This window comes from Ursus arctos, unplaced genomic scaffold (assembly GCF_023065955.2).
Source record: "Ursus arctos isolate Adak ecotype North America unplaced genomic scaffold, UrsArc2.0 scaffold_17, whole genome shotgun sequence".
Lineage (NCBI taxonomy): Eukaryota > Metazoa > Chordata > Mammalia > Carnivora > Ursidae > Ursus > Ursus arctos.
In genome coordinates, this window is record NW_026622841.1 from 53,900,340 (window position 1) to 53,920,046 (window position 19,707).

The window sequence follows — 19,707 nt, forward strand, 5'->3', positions numbered from 1 at the left end:
TTTTATTGTCATCTTCAAGGCTTCAGAGGGTCCCAACAACTTGCCCTTTGGAGTTTGTGTTGTGGAATGGTTTCAAGTAGGCAACCTGACTTGTGGCTTGACCAATACTGGTATGTTTGTTTGTTTCCTATCTTTCATCTTTTCTATACATTTGAAACGTCAGTTTTATGATAACTGAAATCTATATACGGGGTCTCTCTTAATTCCTATGACTCTTTGGTTTGTTTCTGAAATCTCCTCGGATGTGTTCAACCTCGTTGTTCTGGATCAAATTTTTCTTTGCTCTTCTCAGGGACTTTTACTTTCAGATGAACTTAGGATAATGTTAAAACCACCCATTAAATAAATCTTGTTAGGACTTCACTAAGAACTTCATTGAATTTAAAGATTAATGTTGAGGAGAGAATTCACATCTTAAAATATTGACTTATCTCACTGAGAAATAATAATGGTGTTTTTCCATTTATTTATATCTTCTGTCCTTCAATAAAAATTCATAATATTCTTTCTTACATTTTTTCCCATATACATTTTTCATTGATTAATTACTTAGGAACCTAATAGTTTTGACATTTCAAAATGGTAAGTTTTTTTATCTTCTAGTTTGTTTTTGCAGCGATGTAAGGAAAGTAAATTTTTTTGTTTCTCACAGCACTATTATAGCTTCCTTTCTGAAAATTCTTTTTACTTTTAAGAACTTTTCATTTGATTTTATAGTTTGTACAGATAATCACTTGAAATAGTGAAAGTTTTTGTTACTCAGTCTTTAAATAGTCATTTTGGGGTGCCCAGGTAGCTCAGTCATTAAGCGTCTGCCTTCAGCTCGGCGTGAACCCAGGGTCCTGGGATCGAGCCCCACATCGGGCTCCTCCGCTGGGAGCCTGCTTCTTCCTCTCCCACTCCCTTTGCCTGTGTTCCCTCTCTCACTGGCTGTCTCTCTCTCTGTCAAATAAATAAATAAAATCTTAAAAAAAAAGCCATTTTATTTATTTTCCCTGTCTTCTTGGACTGACCATAATCACTTGTTACATTGAATAATAATTATGGTGATCTTTTGATAAGTTCTTGATTTTCTCATGAATTCTTCCAAGTTTCATTATTAAGTAGAACATTAGTTCTAGGTTTCTGAGCCTTGTAATTGTTTTTATCAGAAATGGCGGTTGAATTATATAAAGTAATTGTTCATCATCTATTACAATAAATATATTTTTCTTTGTTAAGCAAATACCTTCGGAAATTCTGTTGATAGATCTTTCTAATATTGAAGTATAATTTTGTTGCTGAGATAACCCCTACTTGTGTTATATTATTCTTTTATTACATTATGGAATGTCAGTTTGTACTATTTTAGCATTTTTAACAACTATTCTATTAGTAGGATTCTAATAGGGGGATTAGCCTATATATAATTTTGTTTGTTGTTACAGAGTTATACTAATCTTGGTACAAATATGTTAAGAACTTTGAATCTTTTTTCAGTATTTTGGAGCCAAGTATTAAAATTTGGAGTAAATATATAATCTGTAACACCCATTGTATTTAAGTTTGTATTATAATTTGTTTATGAAACCTCTAAGACCTGGCATCGGTATAGACATAGTGTTTTGATCACTTTTTTCAATGGATATGGTTTTGGAGTTAAATTCCTTTCTATCCCAAATGGTATGAGTTTTGGTAATGTATATTTGTTGTAGCAAAACATTCAGTTTATTTAGCATTTTCAATATATGTTGTTGTTTATGTATACACACATATATACAAATATACACACATTTACTTAGGTGTATAATTTTAAAATTTTCTGTGAGGTAGCTATTTCTCCTTTTTTGTTCCTAATATTTATGTCTTTTATCCTAATTACAACTGTAAATAGTTGCCTGTATCAGCAATATTTTTTAGGAAGTCACTACCTTTAATTAATGAAGCCTACTTTTTCTATTGTATTAATTTATTTAATCCTTATTAATTTTTCATTCCTTCTTGGTTCTACTTGTATAATTTTTTCTAGTCTCTTGGATTATACATACTTATTTTTAATCTTTCTTATTTGCATTTAAGGCTGAGAGTTAATCTCTGAATAATAGTTTAGCTTTTATCATGGATTTTTGAAATTTAATGCTCTTATTGTCTAACATTTAGCTTATAATTTCACATGTGATTTAATTTTTATTCCAAAATATTATTGGAATACCTTTAAATTTGCATTTGGATAGATTTTATAATTTTTACTATGTTTTCTTTCGAAGTTGATTGCATATTTGTCAGTGAATGTGACTTATTTATCTCTGGGGTATTGGGTATTTACCCAAAGGAAAGAAAATACTAATTCAGAAAGCTATATGCACCCCTGTGTTTGCAAAATTATTTACAATAGCCAAGATATGGAGGCAATCCAAATGTCCTTAACAGGTGAATGGATAAAGATGTGGTATACCTGTATATAGTGCAATATTACTCAGCCATAAAAAAGAATGAGATCTTGCCATTTGCAACAGCATGGGTGGGTTTACAGGGTGTAATGCTAAGTGAAGTCAGTCAGACAGACAAAGACAAATACCATATGATTTCACTCATATGTGGAATTTTAGAAACAAAACAAATGAACAAAATAAAAAAGAGACAGAAAACAGACTCTTAAGTACAGAGAACAAAGTGGCATTGCAGAGGGGAGATGGGTGGGAGGTTAGGTGAAACAGGTAAAGGGAATGAGGAGTACACTTACCTCGATAAAGACTGAAAAATATATAGAAATGTTGAATCGTTATATTGGACACCCGAAGCTAATGTACCACTGCATGTTAATTATACTTCAGTTTAAAAAATAAACATTTATCTCTGGAGAATTTGATGAGATGTAGATTTATCAGTTCTAATCTCAGGTACAGAAGGGGAAGAAGGGGAACTTTATTATCTGTATTAACTCAAGGCAGCTTTAATACATAAAGTTACAACACACCAACTCAAACCTTGAGAAAAAAAAGCAGCAGCTAGTCAGGAAGGTCAGAAACATCTTTTGAGTTAGTGAATTTCTCTTATGAGTAATGAATATGAAATATGTTAGGTATGGTGTTTCTTTCACGTGGAGGAAATATCGTACAGTCAAGTCTAGTTTTGAGAGAACTCAACCTTCTATAGGTTGGAATTCAAAGTAATCATCCCCCATATATTCTACTCTCCAATCCCAGTGCTGTGTGATTTGGCAGAGCAAGCTTCATTGGCTGGAAAACCTTGCCTTTCCTCACCAGTTGAAACCCCAGCCTCTTGTGGTTGGGCACATAAGGAAATGGTAGGATCTGTTATGGCCAAGCAAAGGAAGTGTGTTTTAAATGGGAGTGGCGTTAATATTTCAAATATATTAAAATAACTAGTGAAAAATTTTAAATGATGCTAGTGTTAATATGTTTAATGGATGAGTAGACGTTTTAAAACTATAAATATCAAGCACCTAGCCTTTCACTCATCATATTTAAGAACTTAAAGTCCATTTATTGGCCGTCTTCTCCTCCTTTTTCATTTTTACCACATCATTCCCCTACTTTAACACAGGAATGTTCCTTTGTTTGTTTTGTTTTAACCCTTATGAGTGTCTCAACTTCTCTACCTGGCTTTCTAAGCCTTCCATAATTTGAGCTGACTATCTTGACCAATTTATTTCTCATATTTTTTTTAATACCTTGCCTCAACTCCTGGCAAACCAGTCTCTCCATAATTCCATATAGCGGAAATGTTTCGGATATTTCCATACCTGAAATTTATACTTCATTTTGGGCCTGAATGCTTTTGCCAGCCCCCTCTGCATCTGTAAGACCTCTCCATCATGCTTTGAGTTCCAGCTCAGGTTCACTTGCCTATGGGTGAAACCCTTCCAGGCTGCACCTCTTTCTTCTCCATTACCCTCCAGTAAACACATAGTTGTGTTGTAGAAATTAGCTCTTAACAGTGGGTTGATTGTTTTTTAACAATGTTCCATAAATGTTACTCTGTACTCCTCATTATAAATAATAGCTCAAGAGCAGGGATCACAATTTAAATTTCTGTCTTCCCCCAAGATAGCCCCAGAATAATTTACATTACAGAGGGCAGGCACTCCTTCAGTCCAGTAGGGCTGGCTAGAGGCCAGGAAATCAAGTCAGCAGATGGACACTTCTCCACTTCACAGATTAAGAAACTGACATTTAGTAGGCTCAAGCATCCACACCATCAGTCAGCCTTTAAATAAATGTCTCTCAGTTTTCAAGGGTGTTGTCTCCCATAGGTGAGTTATTTCAAAGTTTGAGAAAGCATTTCTTTTTTTGAAAAACTTCAGAAGACCAAGTGGTCCATATAATTTTAAGGATTTTAGTGTACCAGTAATCTTTATTCTGCAGTTTCTTTTTTAGAGCTACCAATAATCTGATGGACAATGAAGTGTATGGCTCTCGACCTTTTTATGTCTTTTCATTCTTCTACCAATTATAATAATTGGGAATCTATGTTTTAATAATTGGTCATGTATTTACATGATTTTTACATAATTACAAGTGTTTCATCTTCTTTGAAATAAAATTGGAAAAAGAGAAGACAAGGCTCAGAATTCGAGACTCCCTTGTGTAATTTGTAGCACATGATAAAGAATCTTTCATGAAACAGGTGTTCAGTTATTGCTAAATAAATATGAGAATAAAAGAAATAACATCAGGCTCTGGGGAAACAATGAACAGACTTTATAGTGAATAGTACATAAAAGGTTGCTAATTGAATAGCAGATTTTCATCATCACACACATTCATAGATAATAACTACCACATTAAAATTTATATTGGCAGAAATGGTAGGATTTGTGTATAATTTTTTTTTTTACTAATATCCATCCAGACTTGAGCAGTTGACTTGCTTCATGGGACTTTACAAAGATACTCAACTTCTGGGGCACATGGGTGGCTCAGTTGGTTAAGCATCTGCCTTTGGCCCGGCATCAGGCTTCCTGCTCAGGAGGGAGTCTGCTTCTCCCTCTCCTGCTGCCCAGCCCCCCATGCTGTCTGTCTCTCTCAAATAAATAAAATCTTTTTAAAAAAAGGAAAGGACTCAACTTCTGATAATATTGCAGGGAAAGACAATGCTTTGGTGGGATCTTGGTGAAGAAAGTAGCAAATTAGAAACTGAACTAGAAAACATACTTTTTTTGGTAGTTATTATCGCTCTGTATTTTGTCATGGAGGAATTAATATGCTAATTATTAACAGTAGCCAACCCTCATATTGTGCTCAGTGTGTATCAGATATTGTTTGATGTGATTACAGAACAAGTCATTTAAAATTCATAATACTGCTTGAATATGTTCTATTATCACAATTTTACAGATTAGGAGATTAAGCAATAGAGGACTTGAGTGACTTGCCCAAAATCACGCAGTAAGTGGAAGAGGCTGGATTAGAATCCCCAGAAATCTGGCCTCACGGTCCTTTCCATTAGCCGTCTAGCTACGTCATCACCTGAAATTTAAGACCAATACGTGTGACCACCACATCAAGAATAACAAATACTGTAATTGTCAAACTATGTGACATCTGTCATTGTAATTTTTACGTCTTAGGAAGGGTATGAGCAGCAAATTATCAACAGCTAAGAAGACACAGTTATTTTGACCTTGACACAGTTCTCTCTTGAGAAACCTGTGTGAGTTATACAGGTCTGGACTGAACACAGAAACAGGAAATCAGGTGCAGGCCCTGTATGAAATCAAGAATTGCTTTGTGTGAAAAGAACTTTTGTAAACGGCAGAACATAAATCAGATTGGAATGGGGGGTAGCATGCTTTTATTTGGTTAAATGTCTTGTGTTCGTCTTCCCTTGTTTCACAGTCCATACTTGAGAGTGTTCCCGCTCCACCAGTTCATTCCAACGGATCTGTAGACCCTGGACAGTCCGCTCAGAATGCAGTGAGTGGTGAGTGACACATCCTTCTATATTGAACTTAAGCTGTGTCTTTTCGCTTTTGTTCTGGCACTCAGTACAGTCAGCAGTGACTTTGTCAAGGCAAAATGTGTGGGTTTTTTTTCCCATTTGGATTCTATCACTCCAGCACTCACTCCCTGCCAGCTCCAAACACCCTATTCTGTCACACCAGACAAAATTAATTGAGCCAAATTGGAAGCAGAACCTTTTTCTCCTTCACTACCATCACATCATTTAGAAACTACTCACTTGGGTGGTGTCTTTGATTTGAGGTCTCTTTCACAAGTAATCTGGATCTGCTTAATAGCTGCGAGTAGGCCAGGGAGTAAGACACTTCCAAAAATCTCTACTTATGCTCAAGAGTATATAACACCAGAGCAGCTCCAACATACAAGGCTACAGGGTTAGCTTTTAACTGGGCCTTTTCCACTTCAGTTTTGAATTTTTAATTAGTGTTTCTGTTTAAAATGTTAAAATCTGTTGATTTGTAAATTTCTCCATATAATTTTTAATGTAAGATTAAGTCTTCTATTATTTGTTTTTGTTGTTGTTGTTCTTTTTGTTCTATTTGGTTGTCCTTTAGTCACTGTCTATAGAAGAGGGGTAAAAAAGATGAGTTCTCTTTTTTATAATCAAATGGGCTCAGTATGGAATGCAAAATCCTCCACATAGAAAATAGGCTCTTTCAGGGCTCTACTTTGGTGAGACTTGAACTTTCCCTAAATATGTGCTCCTTCTCATATACAACAGAACTTCATACTTTCAGCATTAGCTTCAAAATTCAAATAAGTTGGGGTGATGAAAGTGTTCTCATGTTTGTTATTCAGTTCAAATCATGCCACTAAAATATAAATGTCTGCTTGGGGTGATTTGGTGGTTTGGAACACTGTAATCACTGCACTCTGAAGAATCTGTCCATAGAGCCTTAAGAAGTTAGAGTATTATTGGGTGCCTGGATGGCTCAGTTGGTTGGGTGTCTAACTCTTTATTTCAGATCTGGTCGTGATCTTGGGGTCCTGGGATTGAGTACCCCTGTGTTGAGCCCCTCACTCAGCAGGAAGTCTGCTTCCCTCCCTCCCTCTCTGCCCCTTCCCCCACTCATAGGCACTCACTTGTGTGCTCTCTCTCTTTCTCAAATACATAAATCTTTTTTTAAAAAAGAAGTTAGAGTATTATTTAAAAATCAGTCTTCTTCCACTTTAAATGCAAACCTCTGTATGGTGAGAGAAAATCAAAACTCCTCCTTGGCCATCTCCTATGTTTTTACTGTATGCATTTATTGTATTTTTGATTAGTGTTTCTGTTAAAAATTTTAAAATCTGTTGATTTGCAAATTTCTCCAATTAACCTTTAATGTAAGATTAATTAGGTCTTCTGTTATTTCTTTTCGTTGTTGTTATTCTTTTTGTTCTATTTGGTTTTCCTTTAGTCACTGTCTATAGAAGAGGGTAAAAGAGATGAGTTCTCTTTTTTATTAAAATCATATTTTTTTTCACTGCATATGAACAGTTTTTACAGGCAATAGAAAAAGATGTCACCCCAAATCTTAGTCAGAAGTCATAGTTTAGGATTACTCAAATGATTTCTTGATTCACTTGTTTTTGGCCAAGGAATCTATTGTCTTAATTTCAAACTACCCTCGGAGAATGTGGGACATTTCTTGTCACCCATTTGGCTCTTTCTTAATAAACAGCATAGGAGGTCAGGTAACCAAATCAAATCACAAGAATTTGGATCAATTTACATGAAAAAACCTAGTAGTAAAGTCCAAATTGAATTTGAACACATCCTAAGAGACAAACATCCCATAGTTTGGGAGAAACAACAAGAAAAGTGAATTTTTTAGTGGGGTCTTTGCCCATTCTCCCTCTTCCTTTAAGCTTCTGCTTCCCCAGGAGTAGGAACATTGGGTTTAGATGGACTTAATTGTAATATCATAACATATAGAAGAAATACCTCATTTGTGGGCTTTCCTCTAGTAATCCTCAATGCCTTTCATGAGATATAAAAATCTAAGATTAAAAACATTAGATGAAATAGAAAGTTTGTTTGGATAATGATTATAGAAATTCATTCATATGGAAGTCCGATGACCCCACATTACTGTTTAACTGAAATCCTCTAGGTGAGTCTGATTCTGTTCCTTGGATGTAAACATTCTGATGTGCTTATAGGTTAACTTAGAAATATTTTGTGCTTCTTTTACAGTACATGATATTTATTGATTAAATGACATATAAAAAATTATACATCCTTTTTTTTAGATGACGATTATCTGAAAAACAAAATTCCACCAGAAACTGAAGAGCTGTCCTTTGAAGTATCTTATTCAGAAATGGTTACGGAGGCGCCAAAAAGAAGTAAATTTAAGAAGTCAGATTTTAAGAAAGAGGACTATGCTTTAACTGTATGTAAAACCTTTCATGGTTATTCCAATAATCTCCTATGACTTTTCCATGGGACAAATTAGGATTTTTTTTTTAATGTGTGTGTGTGTGTAGGGAGAGAGCAGGCATCAGTGTTGCATAACACCAGGGCACCATCTATTGTGCAGTGCACGGCCTGCCTGCCAGGCTGTACCTAGCAGCACTCGGTTGAGGAAGCGTTGTGAGAGTATATGCTTGAATACTGTTTTACAGAGGAAATAGGATTTCCTGGCTTGTGTGATTTCCTACAGTTTATATCCTTACTTATAAGTTAATGGAGATTCTAACTATATACCTACTTGTGCCTCTAGAAGCCACATATCAGTGGGGGTTACTGCAAAAAGTCACAGTCATTACAACAAGAAGTGAGCACTTGCAGAACAGGCACTAAAAATTCATCAAAAATAGATTCAAGAATTTATAATATTATTACAGAATAGGCAAGTAGAGCTATATTCTTCATTATCCTGAAAACCTCAGAATATATATCTATGTATCTCCAGGATATCATATCCTGAAAGCCCACTACGAGAACTACGTTACATTGATCCGTAGGCTACTCAGTAAATGCATTTGTGAAGAGTTCATGATGTAGAGCCCTGAATGTTCTGTTATGATCAGAGCTGGGGCATGATGAGCAGCAGGGCTCAGGAAGTTTCAGGGCTAAACGATCATTCATATAGTCATATAAAAACTGGTAGAGTCTTTGCCTGGGCAGCCTGGACCATTCCCAGACAACAACCCCATGATGGGCGGGGTGGGGGGGGCAACACGGCAGGGGAAGAACTGTAAGCCTCTCTGAGTGTCTTCCACTAGCCTGGTGCTGTGCTAGGTATCCTCACTGTAATCACCCTGTGACTGCTCCTATTTTACAGCTAAAAAACTGAGGCTCAAAAAAGCTAAGTTAGACATCCAAAGCCTCACAGCGAGTAGGAGGCTAAGACAGGATTTAAACCTACATATGTCAAACTCTAAAACTCCTCCTGTCCCTAAGCAGCTTCTATGTTGGAGGGCACAGGGGTGTTCTGGGGCAAAAGAAGGAATCCAGTGGGACTCTGGTTTCAGGGGCATTCCTCCCTATCTTTAGAGAAAGTCATCCAAGAGAGGATGCCGGCCCCCAGTTCCTTCATTCAGGCTGTACGCTCCTGAGATTTGGGTCACCTGGGGTGCAGGTCAGTCTCCCTGAAGAACTTTGCATGGGACTTAGCAAGTGGTAATTACTCAATGAATGATTGCGGTTCTTGTCTCTGTTGTTGTTGCTATATATTACTGTTGTGTGGGGCCTTGGTCTCAGAAAGAAGGTAAAACAACTAAGTTTTTTATAGGACAAGGTATGCCCCAAACCACATTCTACATTTTGTTGTTTCACTTTTAAAATATTTGAGTTTTCACAGAGCAGTTGACTAAATGAACAAATGAATGAAGGAGTGGATGGTTTAAAAACCTCAAGAAAGCTCTGAGGGAGCCCCTATAGAGAATGTACAAAGCTTTGTAATTGAAATACCTGGGATTTTTCTACTTTAGCAATTTTTTTTTCCATACCAGATTTTTTGAGAGCAAAGCATACTTGTAGGTATTATATAAGAACAATTTATTTCTTAAAAGGTCTTACTTATTATAGTCTTCGCAGTATATCTAGATTGTTGAAGAGGTTTTTTGTTGTTGTTGTCATTTTACTGTATTTTGTTTCCTGTTGTGGAAATGGGAAATATAGCAATTCCATTGTCTCAAAATGATAGTGGGATTATTTGGTACTTTCTATGTATTTTTCTTTTTTAGAAATATTTGGACTTTTAATATCTGAATTTGAGGTTTAAGGTAGAATAACTACTGTCTCAGCAGGCCTTGTACATCACATTCAACGGGGAGATTAGTCTTTTAGAGGATGTAGAAGAGAATGGGTCATACCTGATTAAAGGACTGATGGTCCCCCAACCCGAAGAGATACATCAGAAGCTCTTCCGGGAGCACTTAGCTGTTGGGCTTTGTGCACATGTGTCACACGTACCCCTGCTAGGTACATTTCATATGGTGCCTGGGACATCAGTGGACAACACAGGATGCTTCTTATAAGAAAGATGTTTTCATGGTTGTGATGACAATGTGATAGTACACTTCAGACCACTGTTTTGTTTCTACTTTAGCTCAAGAGTGTTCTGCAAATGTTCTAAAAATCATTCATAATCTTTCTATGACACAGCTTGCTTCTCAGAGATTTTTTACAAGTAGCATGTTTTGCTATACAGATTTAGAATGTCCAGGTGGCATTTGAATGAAAGGATAATAATTTTCCTTTGCCATAAGAAATAAATATCTTCAATATGTATTTTAGAAATTTATTGTCCGGAAAACCAGATTCGGCCTAACTGAAGCAGGAGATCTGTCTGCTGAAGATATGAAGAAAATCCGCCATCTTTCTCTGATTGAACTGACCGCCTTTTTTGATGCCTTTGGAATTCAACTGAAAAGAAACAAAACTGAGAAAGTAAAAGGACGAGGTAGTTAGGACAGGTTTCTTCTGATTTTAACACTTTGACACACTGGAATAAGATAATGCTTTGCTGATTCTTTTTTTCTTTCTTTCTTTTCCATTTTACAATGAAGATAATGGTATTTTTGGAGTTCCACTTACAGTCCTATTAGACAATGACCGAAAGAAGGACCCTGGAGTGAAGGTCCCCCTGGTGTTACAAAAAGTGAGTGAAATGTAAATGACTGGGGAAATAATAGAGCCTCCTCCTGCTTGCAGTTTGGAGTTGTGAACCCGCTAATGAATTGTCTTGTATATTTAAAGACACTAACCCTTGGTGATTTTCAGCTTTCTTCATGCATTCCAATAGCATCCTACAGCACTTGTAACCAGTTTGCCTTGCTGCAGACTTTTGCCTGTTGCACTGTCGGACTATAAAGCATCAGGTGATGGACACAGATGCTCTCTCACATGGCCTCCTTCTGTTTTATTTTTTCCAAGTACTTTCTAAAGGTTACTTGTGTGTGTTATATGTTTGTGTGTGTGTATTTGAATATTCTCTGCAGAATACAAGATGACCATTAGTTATCAGCTGTACATTTACTGATTATTTTAGTATTTGCCAAGTTCTATCACAGATTGGATATTTTTAAATATGTATGTGTAATCATTTAAATAGAATTTGCCAAACAAAGCCCCATAAAGCCTAAAACCCACTTTTCTGGTGGTTTTTCAGGTATGACTAAGAAGATGGGATACATTTAGATAAAGAAGAAGTTTGGTAGAAGGGAGTTTGAAAAATGATATTACCTTAACTGTCATCCACCAGTATCTCTGTGACCATCATTGCTCAATAGATGATTTAATTTTAAGTAATGTTTTTTATAGCCAACAATTTACACTGGTTTACTCAAGTATGCATTTATTCAACAGTGACATCCAGTGGCACATTTAAAATCCCAAGCCCTAAACACAAATCTTGTTGCACTTTAAATTGAGTTTTTAAGTAATGTAGAAAAATATTGACTGAGGAAACGTAAACTTACCTTATTCACAGTAACAATGCCACGGCTCTTTACAGGGTACTCTCTAAGCTTTGCTGTCAGGGCCTCAGACTGAGCAACTTCTCAAGTCAGGCGATTGATTGCTGCTGATAATGGCAGAGGACGGTGATGAGAGAGCCAGAGGGTGCTGGCGACATGCCAGCATGCACAGGGCATCTGAGGGTGCTTCCCCTGAGCAGGTGCCGCCGTATGCTAGCATGGGCAGTCAGCACGGAGCAGCCCGAGCAGGCTGTGTTATCATCTCCCTTCTACTACTGAGGCCACTGAGGCAGAGGAGGGTGAGACACCTTACCCTGGAACGTACAGCCAGCCAGGAGGAAGGGCGACAGGGAGTGCAGCATATGTCCACGGCCGAAGTCCATGGTGACACAAAGATTTTCTTTCCTTCCTTGAATTAGAACTAGAATGATGACCTCTGTCTTCTGTGTAAAGGACAGAGTTTGAAGACAACGCATAATAATCTAAGACTGAGGAGATTCAGCACATGAATTTATATTATTATGTAGCTGCAAAAACGTAGCGTGTAACTTAGCCAACGGAAAGTACACAGTAAATGCTAGTTCAACTAAGTCTGGATTTATATCATCTTAGCAACTCCATGCATGTTAGCTATTGCTATTCCTGGTATCAACTATTCCTCATTGAAGACAGCTGAAGGTATTATTCTTCCACTCCTACAGGAGAGCCTTTTTTTATGGACATATTTCCTTGGCCTAAATATCCATTTTTCTCCCAACCTATAAGAACTACCTTAGTTCAGGCAGCACCATTTCTTGAAGGGAAAATAGCAGAGACTCTGGACCCTCCTCTTACAGTGTAAGCACAAATAAGTCACTTAGCCTCTCCGTGCCTCGGTCTCCTCAGCAGTTGGACGGGATGCGATTAGCACCTGTGTGGTAGGATTATTGTGAGGATTAAATAAGTTAATAGCTGGCAAAGTGCTGAGAAAGAGACATCGGACACAGTAAGTGCACAATAAATGTTATGTTATTACGTTAACAATATCATCTTCATTATCACGATGGGAAACTACTGTTGCCCTTAGAGGTGGTTGTGAACATTTCACAGAGCATTCAAATCCCAGGAACGTGTATATGCATGGGAATTTATTTATTGTTGTCACCATCACTGTTATTTCAGATGTTTATCATTGTATGGAGGTATTCATTTTTATAATGTATCATTGCTTTTAGTTTTTTGAGAAAGTCGAGGAATCGGGCCTGGAATCTGAAGGAATTTTTCGACTTTCGGGATGCACTGCCAAAGTCAAGGTACTGAATATTTTCTGTCTTTCTAGTGGGAGACCTAAGCTAGCGAGACCCAGTTTACATAGGCCCCAGGTATCAAGTCCTTCGTTGTTGTTGTTGTTGATAGGACCACTTGACCCTACCTAGTGTTGCTGGATACCTATGATTAAATGTTGTTCCATGATCCTGAGTTGTGTATCCTTTTATTTTTTAGAACAACATCAGTAAAAAAAACAGCAACAGCGAAACAACCCACCAATTCACCATGAAAAACTGCTGCTTACCTTTAGTTTGGAAAAGTTGAAATGTCCCATCACTGTTTTCTGGGTGAAACATTTTAGTTTGCTGTGTTCTGCTCAGTCATGGAATTCACCAAGCCAATATTACATGAGCCCTTATTTCCAGTATCAGTTGCTTTATTTATTTTTTATGTACTATTTTTTTAGAGCAGGGGAGAGGGAGAGAGAAAATCTTAAGCAGGCTCCACGCCCAGTGCAGAGCCGGATGTGGGGCTCGATCTTACAACCCTGAGATCATGACCTGAGCTGAAATCAAGAGTCAGACCCTTAACTGACTGAGGTACCCAGGTGCCCCCTATTATCAGTTGCTTTAAACTTAGGAACATTGTTTGGCTATCTTTTTAATGAAAGTCCTTTTAAGAATATGTAGGAATGGCTTTCACTACTGCAGTTCACTCAGTAGTTCTAAAACCTAGTTTTATTGAAGGTAATGTTAATTTCTATATAAAACCACCTGTGTAGTGTGATTCCTTTTGCTTTGCTTCCTTACTTCTATGTAGTGGCAAACGCCGCAGTGCCATAAAGGAAAGAATCACTAAAAAGAAAAACTTTTCTCATGAATTTCCAGTAAGATATCCTACTTTGTCTACTGGGGGGCATCACAGTGAGGAGTTTCACTCTGCCCTGGAATCACTCCTGGCTGGTAGACATGAGAACCTGAGCAGTTTTAAAATCAGTCCTTGAGGGAAAAAAAGTCTCAGGATGAGACAACTTGGTTGCAATGTGTAGAGGTGGGAGAGCATCTCTTCATTAATTCATTTTGGTACATGTTTTGGGAAATTCTATTTGTATCAGAAATATCAGAGTTTTTATTTAGAAGTGTGATGCGATGTTTTTGTAAGTAGAAATGGAGAATAAATAGGCTGCGTGTATTGGAAGCTCCAGAAGGCCGATTCTGAGGTGGAGTCAGGAGTAGAAGAGGCATAGTGCTTCTGAAGGGTGCAGGGGAGGAAGCCACGCTGGGAAGCTGCGCCTCAGACCAGATGCAGGGCTGGCGCTGGCCTTCCCTGCCCCTCGGAGTAGCCCCTCACCAGGCCGAGGGGCCCGGCACCAGCTTCCACACCCACAGGCACTGCTCGGGCTTCCTGTGAAGAAGGGGATGAGGCAGACAAGCGGGTGCTGACTGCTGTCAGAGTCAGCCGTCAGGAGTCTCCTGCATTATTTTATGCAGATAATTCGTTTGTGAAGGAGGTCTGAGCAGTGCACCATTTTGCCAGTGGCAGGAAGGATTGGGGCATTTGGAGAGCTGTCACTTCCCTGGGAATAGAGATCGCTAGAGGCTGGAACAAAGTCATTTGAAAGGCAAGAAAATTCTAATGGTTCCTCAAGGTGTGTTCTTTCTAAATTGAGTCTGCTTTTTGTCTTCGATCCTCATAAGTATGGTTGTTATATGTACCCTGGATCAGAAGATGAAAGTTGTCCTATCTATAGAGTCAGAGAACCAAAATGAAGTCGGAGAAACAAATTTCTTAGACACAGTTAGACCTCATTCCTCTAAACCTCCCCTCCATAATTGGGAAGCGGTATTTGCACAGATTCTTTCTGGCTCCCCTGTGTGTGTGTGTGTGTGTGTGTGTGTGTGTGTGTGTGTGTGTGTAAAACATAATGGAGATGATTTAAAACTGTCTTTTTCAAAATAATCAAAAGGTGACAGCATTGTACAACCTTTGTTGTGTGCACGAAGTTTAACACCGTTTCTTTAGCTAAATCTTTGACCGAAAAATGCTTACCAAAGGCTAATAATTCCTTCAGAGTGTTCTTATAGGCACATGCATTCCTGAACCATATTTAGGGGAAAATCCCTTTGCTCCCCTAATCGGTTTTATGTAGTTTCAGCCTATTCATTCCATCTCTTATTCGTCTGAAAATGTAATCCAGATGTTTTCATGGTTTGAGCTCCAGGAAAACCAATGTGAGAGAAATCTGGGCCAGCAAACAGAAACAGGGGAATATCATAGTTAGAAAGACACTGTAACTTGATCTATTAAAGGGGTCTTTATATCTCCTTTTTGTTCAGACTTTAAACTACTTGTGTAAATTCTTCTGTTAGACTAGTTTTTCTAGAAATGTGCTTGAGGAAAGATAGTTAAAAAAAACTCCATTATAATTATCCTCAAATGTGCCAAATGGATGACGCGAACACTAATGTATCATTATGAACAATCTTGTGCTTTCAAGGCCTGGTGAGACTAACAGGGGCACAGCCCTGGGGGGGAGCTGCTAGCTTTGGCCGCACAGGGAACACAACAATGGAGCCCATTCCTGTATTCGAGGCCTCAGATCATTTGGAACCAATTTAATGCTTTGCTGTTTCCAGTGATTTTCTTTTCCAAAAATGACAGAAATTTGAGCCAAACACTGGGGAATACATTTTATGGAAGAAGGCAGGCTGTTTGACATGCGAGATTTTCCTTTTTTTTTTTTTTGACTCGTTTCAATTACTCTGAGGCAACTCTAAATGTTTCATAATTGTGTTACCTGCTCTACTGGTTTCCCTTCCTGAACTGGTTTTTGAAGCTGAAGGTGGGTCATTTGCATTTTTATAAAACTACCTCGGAAATGGAAGCAAGTTGTATATTTGCTCAGAGCAGTTTGAAGGACATGACATCTGACCCCGGCCTAGTGTTCTCATTCACTTTGGACAGAAAACATGACTTCTTTAACCTCTAAATGCTTCCTTCCTGTCTTTGGCAAGCTGAATTCAACACCTGGTTTATGGTTTCATGTTTAGGACCACCATGGAAATGCCGGCTCTGCTCCTATGTCCCTCAGTCTTTTTTCTGGTCAAAAGGAGGAGAGGACAATCTTTTTCTCTGTTTTGTTTTATTCTGGCCATCCAGACAAGATGAAGAGATACCGTTACCCAAATAACCACACATGCATGGGTTGCCCATAGTAATACTACTTAAGGTTATTGCAGACCAAGAGCAGGGGGATGTTATGAGCAGCCTGCATTTATTGAGAGCTTACTGTGTGGCGGGCCCTCCCCACTGAGCTTTACATCTGATTCAATCTCCGTGAAGTCATTTTATTTATTTGTGTATTTATGTATTTATTTATTTTAAAGATTATATTTATTTATTTGACCGAGAGAGACAGCGAGAGAGGGAACACAAGCAGGGGAGGGACAGAGGGAGAACCAGACTCCCTGCTGATCCGGGAGCCCAATGCGGGGCTTGATCCCAGGACCCTGGGATCAGGACCTGAGTCAAAGGCAGACGCTTAACGACTGAGCCACCGAGGTGCCCCTGAAGTCGTTTTAATATCACTATTACCCAGTGAGAAACTTGAGGCATAGGCTTTAGAACTAGTCAGTTGTGGAGCTGGGATAAAAACCTAAAGAATCTGGTCATAGAGCCTGCTCTTGGTAGTGGAGCCATGTTGCCTGTTAAGCACACAGGGAACCGCCGGCAGGTTAGAATGGTGGTCATGTCGTGTTTCAGTCAGCTTACTACAGAGGGATGTGGGAGATGAATTTGAATTATTTTGCTCTCGCTGGTGCTTCCTGCATCCTTGAAAACAGTTTCCCCTTTGCTTTGTAGCACCAGGCAATGGATGGAAGACATTTGCTGCTTTCCCTGTACTTCTTGTTAACAACACCTGCATGTACCCATGACCCCAGCTAGCAGTCAGAGTCATTTTGGACTGTTACTTCACCTTCTGAATAATCCATCACTGATTTGTGAGAATTTTCTCTCTCAGGCATTCCATCAATGCCACTTCTCCTTTCTATCTTATAGTTGCTTATCCAGGTTAGTCCTTGATTTTCCAGAAATGATGCCATGGCCCAGTAGCTAGTCTCCTTGCCTATAGTCTGTTCCCCAAAAAGCATCAAGCCTTGTTCTCCTCCAAATCGCTTTCCCATCTGGCTATCAGAAAAGATAAATCTCACCTTGTTCTCCTGCTTGGACATGTTCCGTGTTGCCTCGTGGCCCATTGATTGAAGTTCAGTCCCCTGAGGGCTGGCTCTGGTCTGCACCCCAACAACACTGAACTAATTGGAGTTCCCCAGACCCAGTGGGTCTCCTTGCATTTGTACCACTGCTGGAACACTTCCTGCTGTCTGGAGTACCCTTCTATTTTCTCTTCCCCTGACAAGCTCCTCACTGGCTCGAGACTTGACCTGAGCAGAGTTGGATTCTCCTCTTTCCTGGCCACATAGCATCCAATATGTGACCTGAGTTAGCATCATGAGTTTATAGAACTCCATTCACAGAACTGCAAGATGCCTAAAAGCAATGGATCCCGTGCATCCTTCTCTTACCAGAGCCCAGTCTGTTCTTTCAATCTGGGAAGTGCTTTGTATGTATACTTCAGTGCTTTACAGAGTGTATTTATCAGCAAAGGATTGGCTTCATTTGCTCTATTATTCCTATTAGATTGAGAGCTTCTCAAGGACAAGAAGAAAATCTCCTTTTGCTGTCACTAATAAGGGCTAGAGGGTGGCTTGGAATCCTGTCTCTGCAAGGGATGTGTACTGCCAGGGTGTCCCCCGTGTCGCAGGCTCAGGGAGCCATGAGAGCATTAATGTCTGGGCTGGTGAATGAGCTGCAGCATGGTAGGGAATAGTCAGATGTGCAGACTGACTCTGACTGTGTGTGACTCAAGGCTGGAAGGCCTCAAAGACACTGACGGTTTTCAGAGTTCTCTTTTTGGAATAGTTAGTGTCAGTTGGGGAACTGCTACAACTACCTGCTATTAATAAGTAAACTCTGTATGCAATTCAAGGGGATGGTAGAAAATGAGTTTGAAAAAGAAACATGGAGAATGGTGGCACTGATAATCAAATGAATTGATAATGTGAACTGTATAACCCAACTAAAACTTAATGGAGGCTTAGTGATTTTTTTAAAGTATTTACACAGTGTTCCAAACCTTATGAAGGATTGGGCAAGCATGCAAACATGTGGAAGACATGTGTACCTCTTGGCATAACACTTTGCTGTAACTGCTCCAGGAAGATGTCATTGGTCTGCATGTTGCCGTGAGGTCAGAGTTCCTTTATTGGGATATTTTTCATTCTGTATGAGAACTAGCTGAGAGGCATGCATTCTTGATCTAATTTAGAAGTAGATGACAGGATGGCAGAAGGAAGGGATCATGAAAAAAAAAAGGGGGAAGTGGAGGCTTTTGTCAAATCAGTACATTTATCCTGTGGGGATACGTGGTATTCTGCCAAAACCACAGAAACAAAACTATGATCTGAGTAAAGAATTTTATAGTTCTGTAGAATTAGCAGATTATTTCAAGATTAACATTATTCTTAAAAGATTTTAGAAAAATTCATTCAGAAATAGCTATTTCAGTTCTTTAATTATGTTGAAAAGTTAGTCTTGATAGATATCGGCTTTTCAATCCATTTACAAAAATAGTTTATGTAATGACAGTTTTTAAAAGGGAAAGGGGTATCAGGTGGTAAAAAGGCCATGAGTATTGACTGTTTTTCTTGATTTTCAGCAATACCGTGAAGAACTGGATGCCAAGTTTAATGCTGATAAATTTAAATGGGACAGAATGTGCCATAGAGAAGCTGCAGTAATGTTGAAGGCATTTTTCAGAGAACTACCCACCTCTCTCTTCCCTGTGGAATATATACCTGCCTTCATCACTCTCATGGAAAGTAGGTGGAAGAAGTTAAGTGTGAATGGACTAAGATATAAGGTCCATAAAGTGACACAGAGCAAAAGAAAGCTGCATAATCAAATGCGATCATAAATGTGCAGATGTCCCGTTTCCTGGCAGTGCTGGGTGAAATATTGAGTTTGATGGTAAACAGTCCTCTCTTTTCAGTAAGTCTGGTAGATACAATTTAGTGGCTTTTATGATTGTGAAAAGAGAGGATTGCAGATAGACCAGGCTCTTGAGATTTTAATTCCTGCTCAACCGTCTGTTAGCCATGTAGTCAAACTTTCTGAGCTTCATTGCTGCACCTATAAACTACAGATAATAATTGTTTGTCAGGGTTGATGTGGTTATTGAATGAAGACATCCCGAATAGTGCTTGGTGCGTTATAGTCCTTCCAAAAATAGAAGGTCTCTCCCTTCTTTAAATCCAAGGTCCTGGGTTTGATTATGTGTAACACACAATAAATGCTACACAGAAGGTGTTTTGTCTCTGAAAACTACAAAGGCACAGAGATTAGGTCCTAAGTGAGGAACTTGGATAAAAGCATGGAAATGGAAAGTGTTGTGTTGTATTTGGCAATGGAAGAATAACTTGGCATGGTTTTAGCCTCAGGGTTGAATATTGTGGAGATGTGACAAGAG

The 19,707-nt window shown here is 38.6% G+C and overlaps 1 protein-coding gene across 7 annotated transcripts in view; it reads left to right on the forward strand.

The window, feature by feature from the left end:
* ARHGAP28 (Rho GTPase activating protein 28) overlaps positions 1-19,707 on the forward strand; it is a 197,596-nt gene that overhangs the window by 140,478 nt on the left and 37,411 nt on the right. For all 7 annotated transcript variants that reach the window (XM_026496006.4, XM_044382854.3, XM_044382855.2 and 4 more), the window contains 6 exons: positions 5,841-5,925; positions 8,199-8,341; positions 10,693-10,858; positions 10,965-11,056; positions 13,088-13,165; positions 18,898-19,060. In XM_026496006.4, the coding sequence (XP_026351791.1) occupies positions 5,841-5,925; positions 8,199-8,341; positions 10,693-10,858; positions 10,965-11,056; positions 13,088-13,165; positions 18,898-19,060 (727 nt within the window). The remainder of the gene's footprint in view (positions 1-5,840; positions 5,926-8,198; positions 8,342-10,692; positions 10,859-10,964; positions 11,057-13,087; positions 13,166-18,897; positions 19,061-19,707) is intronic.